General features: G+C 42.8%; 1 protein-coding gene across 2 annotated transcripts; it reads right to left on the bottom strand.

The window, feature by feature from the left end:
- Positions 1-1749: 1749 nt before the first annotated feature.
- On the bottom strand, positions 1750-25863 carry ZNF740 (zinc finger protein 740). Of its 2 annotated transcripts, none has more exons than XM_072134608.1 (10): positions 25717-25863; positions 19965-20068; positions 19425-19598; positions 16082-16165; positions 15408-15564; positions 14258-14376; positions 13624-13700; positions 6421-6488; positions 6222-6340; positions 1750-4486 (listed from the first exon to the last, which is right to left on the bottom strand). In XM_072134608.1, the coding sequence occupies exons 2-10, from the start codon at positions 19986-19988 to the stop codon at positions 4397-4399; spliced, it is 912 nt and encodes a 303-aa protein (XP_071990709.1). In that variant the 5' UTR covers positions 19989-20068; positions 25717-25863; the 3' UTR covers positions 1750-4396. The 2 variants fall into 2 exon arrangements, with proteins under 2 accessions (XP_071990709.1, XP_071990710.1); XM_072134609.1 differs by having other exon boundaries at positions 1752-4486; positions 15408-15531.
- Between the last annotated feature and the right edge of the window lie 1055 nt (positions 25864-26918).

The following is a 26918-nucleotide window of genomic DNA, read 5'->3' as shown; positions in this document are numbered from 1 at the left end:
CATTTTGAGTGAATGGGTTGGGCCTTCAAAGACCCTTAGCCCCAAATTTGGATAAAAGTCTCTCCCAGTGGACACACCTACTGTCCCCTGGCGGCAGAAAGCTTACTTTTGAAGTAGCTGGAAATGCTCCCTTCTGAGAATGGGGACAGTCTCCCCTCAGCACTCACACTTGAGATGCTTGTCAATATTACAGGCAATTTGTATGTGTATGTGTTCGTGATTTGAAGTCAGGACTCTTGGTATTAATGGGAGCAAAATATTGTGGTGAGACACAAGCTAACCTGTTAATAGAGTATGAATTTCCTTAGCTTAAAGCCTCGTACAAACAAACTCATTACAGGAACAGTTATCTCTGTATATAACTTCCATCAGGATGTTGATTCCTCTGTTACCAAGGGTCATGAGTTCATATCCTTTAGGCCTAAAACCCACAAACGTGTCTGATGCAACCAACTCATCTAATTTGCATAGTGTCAAGTCCGAATGCTCAGAGACTGGAACTGAATTCAGCATGTCAGTTCAGTTCAGGTCTTGAAACGTTTGGGGCAAAGATTACGGCAAGCACAGGATGCAAGTTTGATTAAACTTAGTCGCATCAGACTTGCTGGTGAGTTTTAGGCCTTTACCACATTAGAGAATTTGTCTTTTAAATGTATAAACCTCTAAGGAGCACTTCCAGTGCTGACAGGAGACTGTTCCTGGTGTCAGAAGGGAGGGGAGCATTGACTCATAATAAAAGTTTCCATGTGGCAGAAACCCAACATTTACAAAGATTTTTATTTTTGCTGGACAACTCCTATAACAAATGACAAAAAAATATTTCTTATGTTATAACATCTTTTAACAAACAATTAAAAAAAAAACACACACACAAAATGCACAGTGTGATCATGCAGTTTGTGACCACCGCCACCGCATTCTTCCAGTTCCTGACAGCAGAGTTTAGCCGGGGTACACCGGTGGTATCCAGGCTCTATAGTTGCTTCCTAGCTTCAGACTACAGGCTGTCATGTTGTAGTCTGTTGCCAAGGAGAAATAATAAACAGAATCTTTCAGAGCTGTATTTTAGGGAGGTTATAATCAGTAAAGGTGTAGCTTTCATTTTCTAAAACAACTGGAGGGAAACTCGTAAAAAATAAAGAATTTGTGAATTTATAGAGAAGAAAGTGGTAACACGTCCTGAAAGCATTAACTTATCTCAAGTAGAACATCTGCGAGGATAAGTAGTCCCCGGGTTACATACAATTGATAATTGCAGCCTTGGGATAAAGTTCAGTAAATTATCAGCGTCTACGTATGTAACTAGAAGTGGTCTGCAAGTTGGGTGGTTCTTAAGTCTGTATACATAATTTTTGTTAGTGAAACCATATATTTCATTTAATATATCATCGTACAAAAGAAAACACATTTTATACATTCCGCTAAATCTGTTATTTACTGTACCTTGTCTTTCTTTATATTTACAGATGTAAAAATGTAAAAGGTAGTTTATAATTTTGTACAAAAAACTAAAGGGGTTCTCCACCCAAATATATATTGTAACTAAACCTTTGAAGCTATTTTTGACATTACAGAAACCAAACATCCGATAATAGAGAATAGTAAACTTTGTAATATTCTTCATTAACCTCTGTCAGGTTATTAGAGATCAGCAGTAAAATTACAATATACTGCAATATAGTAGTATTGTGGTATATTGTCTGAGCGATCAGACCCCCCCCCCCCCCCCCCCGGGTTAAAGTAGCCTAGAAGGCCTAAAATAATAGTAAAAAAAAATGAAAACAAAAGTAAAAGTCCAAATCATCCCAGTTTCCCTAGAAAACATATAAAAAAGAAACAAACAGTAAAAACCATAAAAATTATAGTTATGGCCACTTCCCAAAATGCCAGTTCTATAAAAATATGATAAAGATTATTTCCGGCGTGAGCACCGTAATGTCGGAATCGGCCACTTTTTGGCCATTTTTCCATCCATAAATATTAAATTAAAAAATGATCAAACGGTCACATAGCTCCTAAATTGTGTTCCGCAAAAAATAAACACAACACCTTACACAGGTCTGCACACAGTATAAAAAAGTAATTGACCTCAGTAATTGTTTAATGTTAATTTCACTGCACTTGAAATTCTTTCCCAGCTTTCCAGTACATTGCATGAAATATTAAATGGCGCCAATAAAAAGTACAATTTGTCCTGCGGATGACAAACTGAAAAATAAAAAAGGGGTGTAAAACACAGAAACGTAAAAACGAAAAAGGCAGAGTCCCGTAGGAGTTAGGTAAAGCTTCTCTCTGTCCTTTTCTGCTCTTTCTCCTGCAGTGAGCAGTTTATCTGAAAACCTTCTGTGGTCCTTAGACACTTTTATCAGGTTCCTTTATCTCTCAGTGGTCAGTGTATACAGGACAGAAAGACGATTTATACAAACTGCTTATATAAAGGATAAAGGCAGGGGGGAAATGAACACAGGAACAGATTTCTTTAAGTATATCACAAAGCTTACGGTTATTATCTGCACTATTCATTCATGAAATTTAGTTGAAAGTTATGCTTTGACTTTAATCCCAACTAGTAGAAAATGTGCGTTGACACATTATTAGTGACAAATGCTTGACACAGCTAATTTTGTGGTTTCTATTCAAGAACTAAATAGCTATTACTCGAATTTTTTACATTTACATACAACACTGTGTTGGCTATAGGCCCTTCCACACAATATAACATCACACAATCTCAGTAGCACCATAATACCGCAGCCCAAGACAGGTAAAGGTATGGTGTATGGGCAAGCCGATTCCCTCATGTAGGAAAACTTTATCAACTTTACTGGTCTGGCTACAAACAACCGTACTCAAATCAGTCATATTAGGATAAAGAACGGGATGCTTGTGTTCTTACTTTCTGCCATATAACATATACTTTTTAAAAAATCTATTTTGGCGTAGACCCTACATTATACAACTCATTAAAAAAATAATATAAGAAAATCCCCCCAGACACTACAACACCTGGTTCTCTCTACATCCATTTGATTTCAAAACGGCCGACACCAGTATAAGAAATCAATCAACTTCGCCATTACATTTTATTTACAAGCACTATTAGAGTCCTGACCATTGATCAATGTGGTAGATGAGTGAATAATAATTCAGGATACCTCAGTACTACAGTATACAGCTTACAAATAAACAGATTGACAATTTGGGGCACTGAAAGGATGTGAACTTTAGGAGAACCATCCACAGATTGGATATTTTCAGCAGTTCTTGACATACAATAGCTAAAATTGCATGGTCTCATACATGACAGTAGAAGAGGCTGACAAAATACTACATAGAGGGAAGTGTCTGAGGTAAAACTGTTCTAGTTTCCCGTAGAAACCAAACAGAGCTCAGCTGTAATTTTATAAACAGCTGTGGAAAAATGAAAGATGAGGTCTGATTGGTTGCCATGGACAACTAGAACAGTTCTTCTCTCAGACACTTCTGATAAATCTCCCCCTTATGTTCTTGTGCAGGCAGCCTTAAAGGAAATCTCCCTTCAAAATCAAGTATGATAAAGCAAGGGCACTTACTCCTAGATCTAGGCACTGTGACTGTGGTAATCTCCTTATATTTGTTGTCCATTTGTTCCTTCTAAATCAACTTTTATAATTATACCAATGAGCAAGAAGGGCTTTGGTGGGCATATCCAGAGCCCTGCATCTATGAGTAAGGTCACTGGTTTATCATGTTTGAAGTTGATGGTAAATGTCCTTCCATGAAATGGATGACCTATCTTTATGAGACTATCAATTGCAATAAATAAACTATTCTTTTTCATGTCTGGCACTCACTGTGATAGCAAATGTAACGTCTAGGCCACTTCAGTACCACCCATCTGTCTCCCTGTTGCCTCTGTACAACAGCTAAGTCAGTGGGGTATAATAGAGTAATGGGTGGCTAATGGCAGCCAGTCACCAACTACCCCTTGTATGGATGTCAGGAAGTGGCGGGGGGACACAAGTAATGGATATGTGACCAGTTGTCGGAATCAGCCGTAAAGTTTCAACTGCAGAAGAAACTTCCCTGGATAACCCCTTAAACTATAAAAAAAGACGTCAGGAGAAATAGCCGAACCTTGTTCAAAGTAACTGAAGTAAAATTGAGGCAACAGATGGAGACATGCTGGGACATATTACACCCAGTTATTCAGTCTGATGAAATGTTGGTTAGTCTTCGGTATAAAATACATTCAGGCTTTTTCCATGACAGAATTACAAGTTACAAATGACAGCGTAGATTCTCACTATTACCAGCCCTCCGTTTCAGGCAAATCCTTCAGTATTTAGGGGAATTACCCTTACTGATAGTATACAAGTCCCGAGTGAGGGAAGACCGGTTGACAATCCACTGACATTCATAATGGAAGGTTTATTTGAGGTGGTTTCATGTGGCACCCCTGACAAATCCTCTTATGCTTCAGAAGGCGGTCAGTCCTGGAGAAAGCCTAGTGAAGACAAAAAAATGCTATTATATAGTCGAAATTGAGGAGGCCATTGGTGGTCCTCAACTCATGGAGAAGTCAGAAATTAATCACAACCAAATAGCTGGCACTGCTTTACGTGTCCAGGTTTTTTAATGCCATTTTTGTTTTAAAGTAGATGATAAAAGATCTTGCGTCAATCCATGCCTGGTATGGCCTTAAACGGGGCTAAGACGACATAATTCCCCCGCCCTGACTCCCTGTTTTCCAGTTTTGAGACGGGAACTTCCTGGAGGGAAAGGGGTTATTCAATAGGAGGCCTCCTCAGACACAGGTTATCACATCCGTTTTCCAGAGGCCTTAAATTCCTATGTTGTCCCCTGGTCCGAGGAGAGCACTTATTGAATGAAGCAGGTACTGTGACACCCCCAGAACTTCATGTTTGGCACAGGCCTTAACGCATAGTGGTGTAGGAGCTGGTATGTATTCTCAATAGGTTTTTCAATTTGGCCTAGGGAAGAAACAGAGTGATGTAGGGGGCTGGAGTGGATTAAAGGGGTTTTTCCACAAAACAATGTTAGGCCCTATCCACAGGATAGAGACCAACCTGCTGATCAGTGGGGGTCTCTGTGAAGAGACCCCCACAGATCATGAGAACAATGGGCCCAATGGGGCAGAACAGGAGCAGAAAGGTTATCCGCTGCCTTCTGCTCCATTAGTCTCGGGGAGCGACGAGGGGTCCGACGGAGGTACCCTGGACCCCAACGGTCCCCTTGTTCTCATGATCTGTGGGGTAGGGCCTAACTTGTTTTGTGGGAAAACCCCTTTAAAGTATGTTTTTTCATTCTTACCCTAGTCCCCTTTAAAACTGCATCAAAAACGAATACCACTGAAAAAAGACACTAACAAACTGGATCGTCCAACACATAAGGTAAACAGAAAGAAAAGCTAATGTGAATATAAATCCTAAAGTTAGGCATGTTTCATAGTGATCATATGAAATCCTAAGGAATGATCACAAGTCTACTTTGGGGTTTTGATATTTTTAAATAAATAATATCTGATACAAAAAGGCAACCCGGATTTTGTTAGTCCCTTTTAATGAGTTATGGATTTTGTTTTGTTCTACAAGCCGCTTGTCAGAAATTGTCCTCTGCAGCATAAGGAGGCTGGGCTTTTCCTTCTACCTGTTTGCTCTCTGGGGAAAATGCTCATCAGCTAATGCAATGAGAAAGTGAGAATGCAACCAGCAAATCCAGTTCTGCACATACAATAGGCCAGATTTATGAATTCTGTCATATTTTGCATAGCTAGCGGGCTCTACTGCAAGGTACAGAGAGAACTATTATCAGATGGCTAAAACCAGGATTGCATCAACCAAGGAGAATGCAGATTATACCAGTTGCAAGAGCTTCTTCAGTTTTATTAAAGGGATTCTCCAAGAATCCTACAAGACTCATCCGATGGGGGCCGGACGTAGCAAACGAAAAACGGGTAGTTATCTGCTCCATTTTTGTGTGTGTGTGTGTGGGGGGGGGGGGGGGTCTTCTGGTCTTTGTCACCATTGGCCCAGTTAGAAGTACTAGAGCCTGCTTTAGCCAATTGGTGGTCTCATCACCGCCCATAGAAATCTAGACCAGAGACTGATGGAAGAGGGAGTCTGAGCAGGGTAACTACACCAGGATACCTGAGAAACCCCCTCTGACCATTAATACCATAGGTCAGAATAATAAGGTACCGTACCTATGGCATTACTCACCTGCTGACATCTCTCGCACTGATAGGGTTTTTCTCCACTGTGAACTCGTTTGTGTCTGTCCAAATGATATTTCTGAACAAACTTCATGTCGCACATGTCACATTCAAATGGCCGCTCCCCTACGACACAACAGGTTGGCACTGAGGATCTTTGCACCTAATACAATAATACTTCTTAGTAGTCTGGAACCTTGTCTTACCTGTGTTAGCGAACACGACTCTGTGAATACCCAAACTTGGAGAATATGAGGATAAACTTGTCCCAGACCTAAAACATATATTTTTACTGTAAGTCTTCTAATAAATGGTGGGTTACCACTGAGAATGTAGAATTTAAGAGATACAAATTAGATTGGTTGAACTTCATAGACATGTGTCTTGTCAGTGGTACGAAAATTATGTAATTATTAGCAAAAATGAGATATGCACTAAGCTTATGGATGTAAACCTAGGAAAACCAAATGAGGTGGATATATTATTCCTAGACAAGAGAGTTCTGGTGTAAAATGTTACAAAACAGGACTCTTTTTAGGCTAATTTGCACAAAAATGTAGAACTTTTTGTATGTTTACAGCGCTCACTACAATTGTACCAATTTGGCTTCCATAAAAGTGGTGGCACAGATAGGTGTTAAAAAAAATTACAGGACAGATATAAATGCAAAGGTGGTGAAACGTTAAAAGTGAATTCAGTCAATCCCCATTTTAACAATTTTGAAACTCCTATTAAGATTATTTTCTACATGGCTTAAAAAAGGTCATTTCCAGAGCAAGCAGTGTCATAATCAACTTTTAAAAGTATGAGCTTGGGGGGGGGGGGGGGGGGGTGTTTAACCCTCAGTGCTCTCCATAGACTGTTACACCGTTTGATCCTCCCCACTCAGTACTTCCACCACTCCCTCGACCTGCTGTAATCTCACAGCCGCAGAGAAAGTTTCAGCACACGATGGGAAGGAGGCTTCTGCACAGTGTAACATCCTGTGAAGCACGAGTGCCTCTGGTAAACCCACCTTCCCCCGCCCCAGAGCTCTTCAGGCTCACTGGCATTTTTTTTTTTTTTTAAAGTTGATTTTAGAAGGAAGGAGACCATGTCTGGATCTATGAGTAAGCATACGGAGAGAGTTTGTCGGATCAAACGCAGTTTGGGAACAGTCAGTGTTTTGTGTCACTTGTTGAGCAGTTTACATTTTAAGTGTCTCCATGGGACATGCACTACCAGAGGATAGAATTGGCCACCATATTAGGTGGAGTTGTAAACCACATTTTTAGTTCCGATTGAATTGACCTATAGGTTAGTGGGAAATGTTTGTGTAACATTCTACTTTCTATCTTTCCTGTATGTATGTGTATACATCATGGAAAAGTACCTCACACTGCACTCCTAACGCCAGATGCCACATTCATTATCATAGAAATTAAAGGGAATATCCAGACCACCAGGATATTTTAATATTGACGATGGATCATTAGACTAAGTTGTAGCTAAGCTTTTCAAGTAAATAAGAGCACAACTGCAGTACCCACACATGGCTACAATATCGTAAGCCACATTCAGACGGCCGTGTGCTCCCAGGGCCAGAACCTGGGTGTAGCTCATAGCCAGGAGGAGGTGGTAGGAGGGGTGAGTGCTCCCCCCCACCCCCACACATGGAAAGATAAGCGCCCAGTGTAACGCTGTGTGCTCACTGGGTGCCATAGATTTCAATGCGGGCCGTGATCTAGCCGCAAATTACAAACATTATAGATTTTAAAAAAAAAAAAATTCCTTAAGCCACACTCCCTTTCTGAAGTGGGCGCTCTGAGAAGGGATCACTCAGAATAATATCAGGCACTCCAATGACTTTGAAGTGAAGATTATTTTTAATCTTTCTGCAGCAATACAAAATACAGGCAAATGTTTCAACTTAGGTCTTTATCAAAACACGTGTAGCCACTGGTTAGGGGTAATGGAGGTAAGTCAGGTGGCTGCGCAGCGCCTTCCTCAAGCACAGGATGATTTGTAGTGTACTATATAGTAGATGTTGCTGTGTTTTGGCTCTGGCCCCTGTATAGGTTCGAGTTAGGACCCACACACAAACTTATGGGGGAACGTGATCCGTCCGCACAATTTCCTGCCAGCTCAAGGCCCCGATAGATGTTTGTGGGACCTGGTCACAATGCTGTCAGCACACGGGGTCTCAACACAATGACTGAGCCGGACGGCCACCTACATTATATAGGACACTGCTCAGCTTTCAATGGAGGAGGAAGGGGGTGAAGAGCACTCATCCCACCTCTCTCCTACACCGGGCTGCATACCCATAAAACCAGGCGACCATATGTTTGTGTGCACAAGGCCTTCGTCAGAATAGCTAATCATGTGAGATCAGATACCAATGTCCTATGCTGAAGATATAGGGGTCTCTGAAAACCATTTTTTTTTTTCATAACAATATTCATACTATACTTCTGTCACTGTGTTTTAACCATGGTCTACCTAAATAAAAAAAACACAGCTGAAACAGAATATGTATAAAAAAAATCACAAGTTTATTTAAATATTCTACACACACTGGTAATAGGAAGGGAAAAGGATACAACAGACTGTACAGTGTTATAAAACTACACTTCTTAAGAAAAAAAGTTCACTACTCTAATGTTAAAAGTCAAAAAGGTAAAAAGAAAAAATTGAAATGAGACCTGCTATAACAATGGAGACGATGGCATGTAGAGCGCAGGTGAGTGGCAGCGACTTCACATTAAAGCTGGGCAGTGCCACATAGCAACAGTAGGAACATAACCCAGACTTTACGATTGTTCCAAAAGTTTTCTTAAATAAATGAACCGTGTATAAAGAACATTGTATTATATTAGAAATGAATTCATATTTGTTAGGGTTATCAGGAATTCTCCCCAATTAACACTTATTGGCCCGGGTTCACACCTCGTACTGTGAAATTGCAGTCGCGAGACTTTTACTGAAACCCAAAAAGTTCTGTGTCTTATCAAAAACGTAATAGAAGGGAATGGGGTCTCTCTAGGAATCAGTGGTCAGTCTAGAAACTGCAAGATTTCAGGGTTTTTTTTTCCCATACAAATGAACATATGTAAAATAAAAATAATCACCAAAAATCTTAACTATATGAGGCAAGTCAATAGTCGCAGGATATACTTTTATTTCTGAAACTAAAAGAGAAAAATCACTGCCCCCGGCTGGTAATGGTTGGGGTGGTGCACCTTTTAGGGCATGTCTGGAGCATGGCCGCCTTCTTGGAAGCTGACATAATGGATCAAGGACAAATTTTTTCTGTTGAGAAGGTGGTCATGTAACATATAAAAAGACCAGAATTGCCTCAGAATTAAAGTTATCAACACAAATATTACAAAATCAAAAGATTGTATCTAGCGCCCTCAGCTCCTTATTCAGCCCCATGGACAGCACTTCATATAGCTGTGCATCACAGGGGAAGTTCCAGGTTGTTGTTGCACATTTCCGCAATCATAACATTTGAACCACAAAAGATGCAGCACATCTGACTGCAGAAATGGTTTTCTAACACAATTCTGGTCTATTATCATATAGTACATGACCACCTTCCCATCGGAAAAACTTCTAGTAGAACATGTTTTCCAATCGCTCGATGGTATGTGGAAAGGAGAATGTTAAAAGGTGCAGAAATTCAGGTGTAGAGTTGGTATGCTAGAATTGTCTTGAGGTGTAAGTGTCAGAAACGCCAACAAAATCCAAGTGTTATGCAGCTGGCAGCGTGGATGATAACGGAAGAGCTATCAGTTTGTAGATACATGCAAGGGACATCCACACGAAAGCAAATTGTCTTCCAATTAATTATTTTATTTGTACATTAGCAAAGGTTTTCCGCTCTGATCCAGAACCTTTATCAGGTTAAAAAAAAGCCTGATCTCCCTTGCATCAATTCCATACATAAAAACTTGCACTTGATCCAATATGGCAGTCATGTTCCAGATATAGCCTAAAAGATAGCGCCCCCCTCACGCATTACTTGCTGGGGTAGCCAGATATGTAATTTTGTACTGGGACTTTTGACTTGCCCTGTACAATTCACTGTGTGAACGTTGGCTAAAAGGATGTTCATTTACATATCTGTCAATTAATAGAATCTGTTAACAGTCTATACAAGAGCATGGCCCATTTCCCTGAAATACATAAAACTGTGTTTAGCTATTTAACCTTATCATCTGTGTGTATAGGTCTCTAATCACCATTTTAAAAACTAGAATACATACACATATAACACTGTAAATTGAACAGTGCATCTAGAACTTGACTAGAAAAGCTACAGAACCAGACACATGGTAGAAAAAAAAAAGTTGTCTGGGATTTTTGGACAGAGAAGACATTGGTACAAAATAAGAACCAGGAGATGTAACAGGAGAGTCATGTTATATTAATTTCACATTATTTACCCTCTCAAAAATTCCAAATAATCCCTAGAACAGATTTGGCTGGTGATCACTGTCAGATTATACACTATACCAGTAGTCTGTAACAGCTAAACATTAGAAATCTATTTTTTTTTAAAGCATATAAAAATTAAAAGAACAGTGATTTGTAGTGCTACATACTAACCAATAAAAACAAATACTAAAAAGATGCTCGGCGAACTGTACACTACTTGTATGTTACTGTATATCAGTATGTGTAAGCCCCAGCCAGAACTGGACATACAACTACACGTCTTTCCATTCCACTTCCTCTATGTCGCTCCTTTCCTGCTTTAGCTGAGCAGATATTACTGGGTCCTATGCTCTACTGCTGGTAGTAAATTAGGTGGCGATCGACAAGTCTTTTTCACTGCACAAGGCTAGTCAATCCTGCTGTACTCATCTGGAGGTAGGAGAAGCAGTTTGTGCGATTTCTTTGACATAACACATACCTACTGTTCTATTTTCTACAAGATAACTTTTGAGTAGTAACAAGCAGACCTGAACTATAGGCGTGCTCCTGCATAACCCGGACACGTTGCTTGATGGACCGCAGAACAGCCGGGGAGGCAGCTTTATGCCCCTAGCCAATCACAGCCATGATTTAAGCTTCCCGACTGGTTTCTCTGTAATCCATCAAGCAACATGTCCACGTTAGGCTGAGCTGCCGAACCTAAAGTTTGGGTCTGCTCCTCTAAACTTTCAAGTTACTTTGCATAAATGTAACATAACAAAAAGAATGCACTTCTCCATGGACTACAGCATTACAGCAGAGGCACTCAGGTTTCCGGGGTCTCCAGTCCCATTACACTGACCTTATGACAACATTTACATTGTGCAGGCAACTGCTGAACCGGCTGCGGTCTTCAGTAGTCACGTTTGCATTGAGATACAAAGAGCCAACATCGGGCAATGGCTCAGCCAAAAGCTCTGCTCCAAGGGGCCCAGAGAATACAGAGCATCCACTGTGACCGGGAAAGGACTCTCAGGGCTACTCTACAGGTGGATTTAAGAGAAAATCCACACGAGAACCTGTGCCGTTCATGGGCAAAAAACAACAGATCTGACGTACATTTCCTTTTGGTTCAAGGGTCATCGGTGTGTAATCCATCGCGGAGCCGAATGTCTGCAAAAACTGTCTGTGTGCCATCCATTTTTGCGGACGTACAGCTCAGCAATGGATTACAGACCGATGACTCACGTACCGCAAAACAGTACCTCGGACCCAAGAATCCGTAAGGCTCACATGTCGTCACTAATTTGTCCCTTCCTCTTGAAGGATGAAGTTATCCGCAAATACAAACGGAACATGGATGACATCCGGGTGGCATCCATTTTATTCAATGGGAAGGACTGTGCCGCAAACACTGGTAGAAATAGGACCTACTTCGAGTTTTCTACAGCCTCTACCTGAATCAGTAAGGAATTCATGTGCCAGTGTGCCGTCTGTTTGTACACAGGCGAAAACAACGTTCCTGTGCGGGTAACCGAAAACCAAGACTGACCTTAAAATTCTGCACTTGTGCTGAACTGCATGAGGTTTAGAAAAAAACGGCTATAAATAATGAAACAAACATGTTAAAGCTAGGTAGTAATCGTATGGGAGCCCTGTGCCCCAATATCTAACAATTTATGGGTCACTTAAAATTTGCCACCTCTAATACTACAAAAAAATGCAATGTTTTATCTATAATATAGAAGCGTAATAGGCAGAACTAGTCTTTTGATTTTAGTAAAAAAAATATAGTGAGGTTATACAATAACACTGGTGTTGTACAATGACAACAAGTCGGTCACATGTGGGGACATTAGAGGACACGCAACATATGTATATATAAAGCATATCTCTTATAATAAAATAGGTGCACTCTCATGGCCACAAGATGATTTCCACAAACACTATCTATACAAACATTTTCATTGACTTTTTGCACCCGCAATGAAAGTCAAGTCTGACCTACCAGAAAACCAGTGTATAAAGGGGATGTCAACAATAAATACATGGTAGCTTCCAACCCCCCCCCCCCCCAAAAAAAACAGCCTCATCAATAAGATTACTAACCTGTTCTATTATAACAATGTAACCAAGCTGCAATATCATCCATGGAAAGACATGGCACGGCTTCTAAAAGAGTGAAACTCACTATTTTTTTTACCCTGGATAACCCTGAATTGCAATTCTGGCTCCATTGTTGGAAACCATTTAATGAAATACTGCAGAAGCAACACCATGCGAACAGGGAGGGTGCTGATAAATCTAATTCTCTTTTAGGAGAGAATAACGGAAATGATAAAGAGAAGATAAACAAAAGGTCCTCTCCTTTCACCTTGCGTTCCCCATAGACTTAATGGATCTTCTGTTCTCGCTTCCATTATTTATAATGGGGAACAAAAAATCCTGCTATTAATGGAAGGTCTAACAGAACCTGCCAAATGCGTGTGAACTTAGTAAACTTTGGATTGGCTGTCACAGTGGAATAAGAAAAGGTTGTAACTGTATGGAAGTTACTGAGCTGGGAAAAGTCAAATGATACTGCTGGAATATTGCTGGTGAAACCAGATTTGTTGCTATAAAGTGGGCAGCGTGTGAACCAAACACAAAAGACTAAGAGTATATGACAGTCAACTATTTAACAATCCTAAAAAAGTTAACAGGCAAGCAGGGGGTGCTCTGTAAGAGCAGCTCTACAGATATATATTTATATATGTACAGACACATTTATATAGTTTGGGACTCAGGAGACCTCATGTGCACATTTGAGAAATGGAAGTGGATTGTTTTATATAAAAAAAAAATAAAAATCCTGTTACTAGTCCCGTGGCTTCTGAAATGTTTCCTTTCTAAAATAAAACAGAACTTAAAAAAAAAAAAAAAAAAAAGTATGTCCTAAGTAAGATAACACGTTCTGAATGTAGAGATTACAGGACGTCCCAAACACATTCATAAGCTACAACACATACTCTGTTTCGGCAATTTTGGTGTGGCAGCCCTGGCACATCCTCTTATGTTTCAGAAGTCTGTCTGTCCGTGAAAAGGCCTAAAAGAAAAAAAAAACAATTGCAACTTGTCAGTAAAAAGAAGGACTGATGGTATAGCATTAGAAGAGGCCATCAATATTGCATAATAAGGGCATTTTCCCACTGCCATTGTCAGTCCTTGAACCGTGGACTGTGCAGAGTCCTGTGTCCCTGATAACCAACACAGGATTCCTTGCACCGATACATGAAGCAGGGTATTCCTGACACAGCGCTGACACTAACCATTTTTACTGTATTACAGTTAGGATGGAATTTAGAGACAAAACAGGGACTCCTTGCATCGTGTATCGCTATAACGTAAGGAATCCTGTCTACGGCAGTGTTGTCCATCAGTGACACGGGATTCTCAATCCTAACCTCTGGTGCATTATAGTAAATTCACTCTGTTCACCTTTTTATTTTGCAAATCATATTACCAAATATATTATTTTTGATTACAAAGTAAAATAAATTTAAACTTAACCTAAACAGGCAAAAAACACAGACGGTAGCTCAGTAGATCGTGTGCATATTTCTCCCCAGACGACAGTGACCAGAAAAGGTGACAGAAAGCTACCTGCTGACATCTCTCGCACTGGTAAGGTTTCTCTCCGCTGTGAACCCGTTTGTGTCTGTCCAGATGATATTTCTGAATGAACTTCATGTCACACATGTCACATTCATATGGTCGCTCGCCTGAAAAGCAAAATAGCAGGATGTTATATGCAGTTTGGCATAAAACTCACTGACCAAAAATGGATTTATTAATTTAATTGGAAAAATCCCCTTTCATATAAAATTGAAGGGCATCTACTACCAGGATGAAGGACTGTATGCCAAATTAGCCTGAGGGGCTCTAGGCTTCCAGGCTCCATAAGTGTTAATGGAGCCTGGAGCACCGCAGGCTCTTTTGCATATAGTCCTTCATCCTGGTGGTAGATTTCCTTTAACGCCTTGAAGCACAATATTAATGTCTGTATAACTAAAGGCTTATAACATGAGTGGTCAGTCTGAGAATCGTGGACCATGTAGTGGCTGGCTTTCACAGACCAAGCTCAGTGTAGAGGACGGGACTTCAAGCATCATATAGATATATGATACAAGGAGTCCTTGCTTCCTCACTGTAATCATGATTACAGTTTAGGACTGCTGATCCAAAGGAAAGAAGGGACTCTTTGTGCATCGTAGAGATATAGAATACAGAGTCCCATCTCTGAAAGGGGGCGCCAAGACTTTTCACACCAGGCTCCTAAGCTATGCAAGTATGTGTATGAAGTTTGTATGTTCTCACGTTTCTGTGAGCATTCTTATGGTAATTGAAAATTCCAAAGCTAAAACAATTGGGGATCTAGAATGGGTGCTGTACTACAGACTATTATATGTACATATCACAACAATAGGAAGCATTTATCTTATGTTACTCTACAAAACTGAGGTCTAACTCTATGCCTGTCCTCTGCTAGTGTACATGGACACAGAGTCTGTCGAGGATGTGTACTGCATCCTAAAATTATGTGCTCACTACACTAGCCATAGGGGACATCTAGATTGCCATTAAAGGTGGTGCTCTTGATATGCGCTTTCCAAGAGCTATATAGCATGAAAATGCACAATTTAATCGTTGGATCATTTTATTCTATACCGAAAAAGCATTCTTTTGCTTTTTGCTTTCTTGAAATAACACTTAGAACATAAAGGGTGTTAAATAAAAGGTTTAAGTGTCTCACCTGTGTGGATGTACAAATGCCTCTTAAGATGGTAGCTGCTTCTGAAGGCTCCATAGCAATGCTCACAGATGAAATTTTTGGGTATATTCAGGGAATATGGATTGTTCTCCTCAGTCAAGTCCACCTGCAACACAGGCAAATGACCTAAATAATTGCGCTGGAAAAGCACAGGTAAACAGATATTAATAAGAGCAAATTGGGATGACAATATCATTAAAATTGTGATTAAATGGCAAGACACAATACATGTCCAATTCAGCGGTATTGAGCGGCAGCATTAGTAGAATCTATAATAGCAGACACTGTGGTGATTCTAGCCTTTTGATTACATGAAGACAGATCAACGTAGCTACAACTTAAAGGCGTTCCCACGAACTAAAGTTGGGCCCTCTCCACAGGAGAGGGCCCAACTTGCTAATCAGTGCGGGTCTCAGTGCCGAGTATGAGGGGTCTGTCAGAGTAATGGGCAGACGGCCGCACATGACCGTTCTGCTCCATTAATCTCTATGGAGCTTGCAGAAATTGCCTCGCGATCCGACGGACCCCTCGTTTTCATGATCTGTGGGGACTCAGCACTAAGACCCCCACTGATCAGCAAGTTAGGCCCCTAACTGCTGATATTCTTATACCAGATTTAAAAATCCTTCACATCAACAATGTGGACAGTTGCCTACCTGATTATGACTCTTATTATCTTGAGCAATCAAAGAGCTTTGATCTCTTGCAAGCATTTGTTTCGTGGTCTCTTTACTCTGTTCCTGTCAAATTAAAAAAAAAACCTCAAAGTTAGGAAAAAAATAACATAGAAAAATTGGGATAATAAAGAAAACATAAGTCATAAAATCATACAGTTCAAAGCAATATAACACAAGATAAAAGCATTCTCCAATGAAAAAAATAAGCTGTCTTGTTTTAGCTTCTCCCTGACTATTAGATTAGAGACATGTTGCAAGAAGGGAGGGGGAGATGCTGGGAACAATCCTTAACAGAGGTCGCACTAACATTTTTCCAGAAGGGTAAAAATACTCCTCTCACCATTTTTGGGGAGTATTTTTACCCGAGGAGGAGTATGAAAATTTCGGTAATACACATAGCACACTCACACAACACACACACTCACAACTCACAGCACACACTCCCCACTCACAGCAGAGCACACACTCACACTGCACACAACACACTCACAACACACACTACACTCACCCGGCACTGCTCTTAGGCCCCGTCGATCACAAACGCAGGCAGCTGCGGGCAGGTAGAGATGGAGCAGGACGGGGAGCAGCAGCTTCGTGGCCCACATGCAGTGGCGTAACTAGAAGAGGCTGGGCCCCATGACAAACTTCTGCATGGGGCCCAGCCTCTTCTAGTTACGCCACTGCATGTGGGCCACGAAGCTGCTGCTCCCCGTCCTGCTCCATCTCTACCTGCCCGCAGCTGCCTGCGTTTGTGATCGACGGGGCCTAAGAGCAGTGCCGGGGGTGAGTGTAGTGTGTGCTGTGCAGTGTGAGTGTGTGTTGTGAGTGTAGTGTGTGCAGTGCTGTGACGTGTGCGCCGTGACAGCGGGCACACGGGACAGGAGGAGGGGGTGAGCGATGCTTACCCCCTCATACATACAGCATGTACACACATACAGTATATACAGACACGCTCCATACACAAAACAAATACGCATACGTACAGCATAAACACACACAGCATATTCATACACTCACAGTGCACACACACCCGCACACGCCATACACTCACACAGCATATTCATACACTCACAGTGCACACACACCATACACTCACACAGCATATTCATACACTCACAGTGCACACACACCCGCACACACCATACACTCACACAGCATATTCATACACTCACAGTGCACACACACCATACACACACACCCGCACACACCATACACTCACACAGCATATTCATACACTCACAGTGCACACACACCCGCACACACCATACACTCACACAGCATATTCATACACTCACAGTGCACACACACACCCGCACATGCCATACTCGCACAGCATATTCATACACTCACAGTGCACACACACACCCGCACACGCCATACTCGCACAGCATATTCATACACACACCATACACTCACACAGCATATTCATACACGCACAGTGCACACACACCATACACTCACACAGCATATTCATACACGCACAGTGCACACACACCATACACTCACACAGCATATTCATACACGCACAGTGCACACACACCATACACTCACACAGCACATTCATACACTCACAGTGCACACACACACCCGCACATGCCATACTCGCACAGCATATTCATACACTTACAGTGCACACACACACACCCGCACACGCCATACTCGCACAGCATATTCATACACACACCATACACTCACACAGCATATTCATACACGCACAGTGCACACACACCATACATTCACACAGCATATTCATACACTCACAGTGCACACACACCCGCCATACACTCACACAGCATATTCATACACGCACAGTGCACACACACCGTACACTCACAGTGCAACTGCACATACCATGCACAAACAGCCCATACTCTCACACAGCACATACACTCACAGGGTGCACACACACCATATACACACCACAGCACACATACAGACACAACACAGCACACATACAGACACAACACAGCACATACATAGAGGGACTTACAGTCGGCTGTCTGTCGCATTCGGGCGCAGGAGCCGGGAAGCAGAGAAGCCGAGGGGAGCGGAGGAGCCAAGCAGCGGACGAGGGGGGAGGGGGTCAGGGGATAGCGGAGAGCTGGGGAAAGAGCGGCATTGGTGACAGCCCCGCCCCCCCTTCTGATGGGCCCGGTCTCAATGGCGACCGTGGACGGTACGCCACTGCCCACATGTCTCCCCTGGGGCGGGTGCTCTCACTCCGGCCCGCCCCCAGTCACGTGTCCCGCTGAACGGCCCGGCGCGCGCTGCGATCGCGCTACTGACATTTACCTCTTTTGCAGCGCGCGCCGGGCCGTTCTGCCTGCGCGCTACAGGGAATAATTGCCAAGCGTAACTTTACGCATGGCAATTATTTTGGGGGGTAATGGCGCCTCATCACGCGTCTATGACGCGTGGTGAGGCGTTAATGCGACCTCTGATCCTTAAGATGATTCCATGAGTCTAATGCCCCATGGACTCCCCCTATGACCCGTGTTCTCCTTTGGCAAGCAGCCAAATTCATTTTTAAAGTTTATTTTCCACTTAAGAGCAGAAGACTTTTAGGGGAAAAAGAGGTATGGTTGTAAGCAGTAGAAGCCTGTCTTCATGGTAATAGGTCAAAACCTGATGACAGGTTCCCTTTAAAGGGGTATTCGCAATTCAAAAAATTAATATTGTTTGCATGATGAAAAATTATACAGTTTTCCAATATACTTTCTGTATTCATTCCCCATGGTTTTCTAGATCTCTGCTTGCTGTCATTCTATCAAAACAGCTTTTTTTGTTTGCTTACAGTAGATAGAAATTTGACAATGGTCACACGGTTCACGGCTCGTTAGTATCAAAGAGTAATCAGTGCTGTGGGTTACGAGACACGCACCTCCATGACATCATGTGACCATGGTCAGATTTCTGTCCACTAGAAATAAACATAGACGCTTTCTATAGAATGACAGCAAGCAGACTTTTAGAAAACTAGGAGCAATTGGTACAGAAAGTATATTGGAAAATTGTATAACTTCTAATTGACATTTCAATAACGTTTATTTGCTGAAATGGGAATACCCCTTTAAGTCTTATAACCTTAGTATGGATCTTTAAGAAAGCTTTAGCTTCATAAAAGTAAATGGCCTGTGGTCAGCTACTCCCCGAATGAGTTAGTTGCAGTGAGAAAACCTGCAGCAGTGTATATATGAATTATAAAGTGATATATGACTAAATACCCAGTAAATTGGTTCAGATGAGACCCCATAAACACAAAGATGCCAATATTACCCCACAAGTCAATGTTATCATATAAATGAACAATAACAAACCATACCGGTATATCCTCTGTGTCCGATATTTCTGTCACCTCTTCCACATCATCATCATCCTCTCCTTCATCACTTCCTACAGTACGTGAAAGACTGGCACTGAGCATTCCCAACTTCTTGCCTGCTGCTGAATGCAGGAGGCTCAACCCTGATATTCCTTCACAACCCAGAAGACGGCGCTGGATAAAAACAGACAAAAATAAAAGACTTCAGTGACGTAACATAAGCACACTCAGTCGTTTCTAAAACTCCCCTTATAACGGGGTGATCACAGTGCCCAAAGAATTTTAGGCCTCTTGCCCACGGCGATTGCAGTCAGTGAAAACCTTGCCACACTCTGAAGAGATCTCCTGACCCAGAAACTCTGAGCACTAGAATGAACTCAGAACATCAGTTTGGGTTGGAAGATCACCTCAGCGCAAAAGCAATTTTCACCGACTGCACCCTTGGGCAAGAGGCGCTTGGGTGGCAAGTAAAGTGTTTTGTATGATAAACCTTCTCAGATTATGAACAATCAATCCCATAAGAATACAGGGAGTACTCACTGGATTTCTCTGTAGATGAGCCATCTTCAGCCACTTGTCGATGTTCTGCACAGGATGTAGTTTGTTCCCCTGGAGTCTCTCACCGCGACCAGTTCATAGCACTTCTACAACGGACAATGATACATTAGAAGTACATGTAAGCAAACGGGAAACAAATACTTTAACATTATTGGAATCTCATGTGTCTATTAGGGCTTGGATTGAAAGTAATCAATAAAAGGTCAAATGCTCCTCACTGTTCATACAAACATGTGAATCCCACCAAAAAAGCATGATAAAATAATAGGATAGAAGTATCGGAAAAAATTTATGCAAATAAGCTCATTGCAAAAATGAAAAAGACAAAATGTGCAGCTAACGCCCTGATTACAACTTATACAATATAGTCAATGTCTGACCTTTTACACAAGCCATGGAGATGAGCAGAAGCAGATGCTCTTATTCAGTTAAAGCAGGAGACCCTTTATCTTCTTTTTTTTTTCCCAAAACTAAAAATGACCTGGCACCCCTTCGTTGGGCAAACACTGATTTCATAGATCTCTCCAAGTAACAGAATGACAATATCCCTAGCATTATTTCCCTTTAAGCAGAGTTTTCATTAATAAGGCTGGATCACCTTCAGGTCTTTGAGATGTTGTATTACATAAAGTTCCCACAATGTTTTCATAGGGGGCTGTTTAACCAGGTAAGAATTTCCCTGTGCCAGGGTTGTGCCCTCCTGTATGATCTGTGTACACTTTATGATAAGGTAAGAGCATTTTAATCAATTCAATAATGAGAAATCAATGATTGGGTAATTCCCTCCAGACAGATGATTATTGTTATCATAAAGGGAAGTCTCCCAGGCAAACACTGCGCTGGATCCTGGCCTGTAACCACAAGACAAACATTCATTAAAGATTTGACAGGGAATTTTTTTGGACCAGGTCAAAAATAAACACCAGGAGTGGAGTAAAGAATAAAAGAAGTAGTAGTGCATCTCAATCATATGATACCACCTGCATCTTAAAAACTGAATGTGATAACCACCCCTGTAGTCTTGCGTTATTTCCATCAGTTATTCTGATCCAAAGCCAGGAGAGGTCGGACACAAAGAACAGGCACAAGTCTTTCCATCATTCCTCACTTCTGTGTAGTAGCTGGAAAGACTTGCACCTCTTGCACAAATCCTGGTTTGGGCTCAAAATAACTGAAGGAAATAAATGAAGACCTAAGAGAGATGTGAACGGAGCCTTAGACAGGGCAAAAGGTTTCCCCATCCACAAGCATTTTGGAAGATTGTCCTCTGAATGCTCCCAGAAAGATTCTCCATCTTGACCGGTGTGTAGTTCAAACACCTCTGGTGGCAGCTTATCTCCCCCAGATGAAAAGGACTGGCAGGTTAATATTTAAACCCTTAGCATCTGCCATCAGGGAGTCAGGAAGCCCTGTATATAATAAACTATTGTCCAAAACTCCGCAAGCTTGGACAGTAAACATCTCGCCAACTCAAACACTATGCACCCCTACATTACATTAGCCGAGTTTTTTCTTTAGCCCCTCTTTAGCTTCCTAATCTGCCATCATACCCATGATGCCTCAGAGTTACCTGACCAGAGTGTCATTCCTGCTAGCTAGAGTGAATGGTGATTATCCTCTCAATCTAAGTTCTCCATAGCGTAAATATACATTTAGGGAAATTAGAATATATTTATTATCAATACAGGTATTCCCTGGGTCACATACAATATAGGTTCCAGAGGTTTGTTCTTAAGTTGAAATTGTAAATAAGTCGAAACTGTATATATTATAATCGTAGCTCCAGGCAAAAAATTTTTTTGCCCCAGTGACAATTTGTGCTTCAAAATTTTTCACTGTGATTGGACCAAGAATGACCAAATAAGCTTCATTACAGACACCTTACAGCTGGTCATTGCAGTCTGGGACTAGAGTAAAGTATCCAGAGAGCTTCACCAGAGGTCACAGTGGACACAGGGGTCCATTTTTAAATAGGGGTCCTCTGTAAGTTGGGTGTCCCCAAGTAGGGGACTGCCTGTAGATGTGATAGGAGTTTCTTACCCTCGGCTCAATGTGCTACTGGGTGGGGTGATGGATATTACCAAATTGGCATTCCTTGGGGTCCCAGTGTATCATACACTTATCCCTGAGAATAATGTGGAGGATATGTATGTGCGACAGTGCTCTAGTAGGGGTGAACCTTCTCCTAATGACTAGAGGTCCCAGTTATCAGACAAGTAAAAACATAGGTCACTGTATCTGTATATAGGTGGACTGAAGGTGGGCATGAGGACCCTCTGAGCAAAGTAATATTGTCTATTAAGAGATCATTTCATAATGAAACATAAGATATCAGAGAAATAGGTGACCTTTTTCCAAGCAGTTAGTCAATAAACATCAGTAGAAAAGTAGTCATCCCAAAACAGGACCAGAAGGAAAGTCCTGAAAGTTCCCATCCCTCCTACTAGACCAATCAATAACAGTTAACGGTTCCACTTCCAATATTTTGGTGACTTGGGTTAAGGGTTCTTGCACACAAACACATGCAGCCCATGTAAATGTGCCGCATGGAGACCCGATCCCACGGGCTGCACACAGAGCAGAGGATGGGAATCCTGCATTACACAGAAATATAAGTCCCATCTGCCGGCCAAACAGCCGTTCCGGAACTGTAACAGTTAATACATTTTGATATAATGTAGGGACTCCCATCCATTACACTTTGTGTAGCACGTGGGATGGGGCCACCATACAACACATATAACACGGGCCACTCATGTTAGTGTGCAAGAGCCCTTGGTTTGAGTTTTATACCCTGCATGAGCCCTCACCAATATCTTGCTGCCGTGAAAAGTGCAGTGTAACGGACTGACCACAATGCAAGAGACGGAATATATACCAATATGATGCATGGAGTCCCATCCTGGCAGTGTGGTCAGTCCTTGACACAGAACTTTTCACATTCCAAGATCATTGACTGATTAAGACAAGTGCGTTTTAGCCTTAAAGGGGTTGTCCACTTTCAGCAAATAACTGATATTGTTTGTGTAATGAAATGTAATACAATTTTCCAATATACTTTATCAACTTCTCACGGTTTTCTAGATCTCCACTTGCTGTCATTCTATAGTAGAAGCTTCTATGTTTACTTCCGATGGATAGCCCCACGTTTTTTTTTTTTTTTTAGATCTCTGCTTGCTGCCATTCTATAGGAAACTTTTAAGTATAGTTCCAGTGGATAGAAATCTGTCATGGTCATGTGATGCACATGCAGGTACACAAGCTGATAGGATCACACACCGCTGATCAATCATTGATATGATGAGCCGTGCACCAGCATGTCCATCACATGACCAGGGACATATTTCTATCCCCTGGAAGTATACATAAAAGTTTCCTATAGAATGACAGCAAGCAGAGATTTTTTTTTAAAAAAGTGAGGAATTGATTCAGAAAGTATATTGGAAAATTGTATTACATGTCACTACACAAACAAAATCAATTATTTGCCGGAAGTGGACAACCCCTTTAAGTCTAGAACATCTCCCACATCTGATTCTCCTTTAAAGGGGTTTTACCACAAACTTAAAGTTAGGCCCTATTCACTGGATAGGGCCTAACTTGGTGATCAGTGGGGGTCTCAGTGCTGAGACCCAGACACATCGCGAAAACGAGGGGTCCGTTGGACTAATGGAGCAGACAGCTGCGCATGACTGTTCTGCTACATTAAACTCTATAAAGCTGACGGAAATTGCTGAGCACAGCGTGGGAAAACCCCTTTAAAGGGCACCTACCACCCCGATTCTACCTATAAAAGTAGAAGGCGTGGTAGGTAGATGGATGGGACGTGAGGATAGCCCTTTTTTGGGCTAATCCTCACGTCCCGGGTGTCTTTTACAAAACTTTATTAAATCTATATGCAAATTTTTTTATGCGGCTACTGGGGCGTGGAGTAGCCGGACATGAGGCTACTAGTCGCGGCTACTCCACGCCCCAGTAGCCGCGTTACTCTGCCTACCAGATCATCTTTGGCGCGCAGCTCCTGGTAGCTGCGCGCCCTCGTCCGGGTCCCCTGCGTTCTGCGCATGCGCAGAACCCAGGCCTTCGGCTGCGCGGCCGCGGCTCCGGAACTACTGCGCATGTGCAGTAGCCGGGGGACTCGGACTAGGGCGCGCAGCTACCAGGAGCTGCGCGCCAAAGATTACCTGGTAGGCGGAGTAACGCGGCTACTGGGGCGTGGAGTAGCCGCGACTAGTAGCCTCATGTCCGGCTACTCCACGCCCCAGTAGCCGCATAAAAAAATTTGCATATAGATGTAATAAAGTTTTGTAAAAGACACCCGGGACGTGAGGATTAGACCAAAAAAGGGCTATCCTCACGTCCCATCCATCCACCTACCACCCCTTCTACCTTTATAGGTAGAATCGGGGTGGTAGGTTCCCTTTAATGGAGAATCTACTAATCTGCCTGTTTAGACTACTGGGATATTCTTCTCTGTGGTCTCCCAGCTAATGCTCTTCTGCCCCTCAAATCCAGGGCTTCCCCCATTCTCTGGAAGTCTCCACCAAATGTTAGACTGCCCCCAACTTCTAAACCTTCAAATGTTACTTGAAAACCCTCTGTTTAGGATCGTCTACAACTCAAAATAACCCCCACGCTCTGCTTCCTCACCTTGGTTCTCCACCTACTCTCCTGTATAGATTTTAAGCCTCCTCCTTCTACTTTCGCCAGTCCAGTCTAGTTTTGTGTCTTTTGTACTTATTTGTTCTTATTTAATGCATTTGAACCACTTATCCAAAGGAATACTGCTCTATAAATATAGAATAAGTGTTCTATGCTCATCATTTGCTGGGTTACAGAAGTTTGGGATGCACCCTGATGTGCTTGGGTTCTCAGCTTTGCACTATTTCTATAGGCCACAGACAGTATAGTGCGATGGATACAAGGACTATTATCCTTAGCCAGTTCACATTTATGTGAGAAGATACTAAGACAAGTCACTGCAACCTTTTTAACTCATTATAAACCTGATTTCTAAGGCAGCGGGTAAGTAACAAGTCAGCACTGTAGCCGGGATATGTAACAAGCCAGTGTTCTAGTGAAGTAGCCGGGGGAATCGGTGCTGCCCCTCTTATTTTTGTACAAAAATGATGGTTTGGTTACTTTATGCGTTTAAATCAACTTTATAAAGGCAAAGGATTGACTCAGAGAAAAATTTTAGAGCGTTTTATAATAGTAAGGAATCCCGTGTAAACTTTTCTTATCTTTTTTTACTAACCTACAGCGTAATGTGAACAGGGGTCCAGGCTATGATAACGGAGACCATGTTATACTCCCATATAGCGCGTTCACCAGCCCTCGTAGGGTCATTATAGCGGTGTGAGGGCGATTGTCTACAATTATCAGAATGAATGTACAGATATCAGAGCCCCCTGGCAGGGTTATGGCCCCATGGTGTAGGGCACAGGGCATGTGGGGGTGTGGGAGCCCCCTACAATCAGCGAGACCCTCATAGCTGCAGCCAGGACTCACATCTCAGCCTGTATTCACACCCAGCGGCAGCACGCCCCGTCATAACACGAGTGTACCCCGCCGCCTATTGTATGTGGAGGCTACAGGCAATGGCGCCCCCCGCCCCCTCCTCACACACTGCCCGTTACTCCTATGGCTGCACCTTAAACCAGGGCTCCGTGCCCTCTGCAGCCCAGGCCCTGCTCATTATAAGAAGACGACCCCATTATTATCACTCTTATACCTGTCCGGCCGCGGTTATCTGCCTCGTATCTCACTTCTCCCGCTGCTCCGGAAACTTTCCCCAGTGACTTCCTGTGCAGCGGCGCATGCGCACTTGTAAATCATCTGCTCGGAGACGCCATCTTACTAGAGGAAGGGGCTGCTAAGAGTAGAGACATGGGGCGGGGCTTACTAGTGTACAGCGCAGTAGTTGTAGCTACACTGAGCGGTGTCTGCCCCAGTGCTGAGGAGAAAGCAGCCGTATATATGGAGGCTGCCGGTTATAACCCCAGTATATGCTTCATGTAGTGAGGATCCCAGATAGTATCAGTCCTATGTATATGTTATGGGAAAACTTATGGAAACCAGGAGCAAAGGGGAGCTTAGCCGTGCAGCAGTTGTCAATAGCAACCTATAAAGGAAGATTAGACGAAGGATCTGATTGGTTGTTTATCTTTGCCAGACATGTTTATTTTGTAAAGGAAATCTACCATCAAAATCAAGCACTGGGACTGTGGTCATGGTCTCCTTCCTAGTAAAATCCACTTTTATAATTATCCTAATGGTTGCAACAACCCTGCCGATGCATAGGGTAGGCATACCTCCCAACTTTTGTGGAGGAGAAAGAGGGACAAGATGGCGGCGCGCGAAGCGCGCCGCGACGATTTTTTTACCCACAGAAGCCACACCCTAGCCACGCCCCCTAACCACACCCCCTGGCCACGCCACTGCTCATACCTTCAACGCATCCACTGGCACCAATGTATATTTATGTATATAATTGGGGGTCATATTCCACTCCCCCTAGACAACGAGCATGTCCCCCCCCCAGACAACGAGCATGCCCTCCTAGACAACGAGCATGTCCTCCCCTAGACAACGAGCATGCCCCCCCCAGACAACGAGCATGTCCTCCCCAGACAACGAGCATGTCCTCCCCTAGACAACGAGCATGCCCCCCCCCAGACAACGAGCATGCCCCCCCCCCAGACAACGAGCATGTCCTCCCCTAGACAACGAGCATGTCCCCCCCTAGACAACGAGCATGTCCCCCCCAAGACAACGGGCATGTCCGCCCCCAGACAACGAGCATGCCCCCCCTAGACAACGAGCATGTCCCCCCCAGACAACGAGCATGTCCCCCCCAGACAACGGGCATGTCCGCCCCCAGACAACGAGCATGCCCCCCCCTAGACAACGAGCATGTCCCCCCCAGACAACGAG

Source organism: Engystomops pustulosus, chromosome 2, assembly GCF_040894005.1.
Source record: "Engystomops pustulosus chromosome 2, aEngPut4.maternal, whole genome shotgun sequence".
NCBI classification, from domain to species: domain Eukaryota; kingdom Metazoa; phylum Chordata; class Amphibia; order Anura; family Leptodactylidae; genus Engystomops; species Engystomops pustulosus.
The sequence above is the reverse complement of the archived record's forward strand: the minus strand, read 5'-3'. Positions and strand labels throughout refer to the sequence as shown.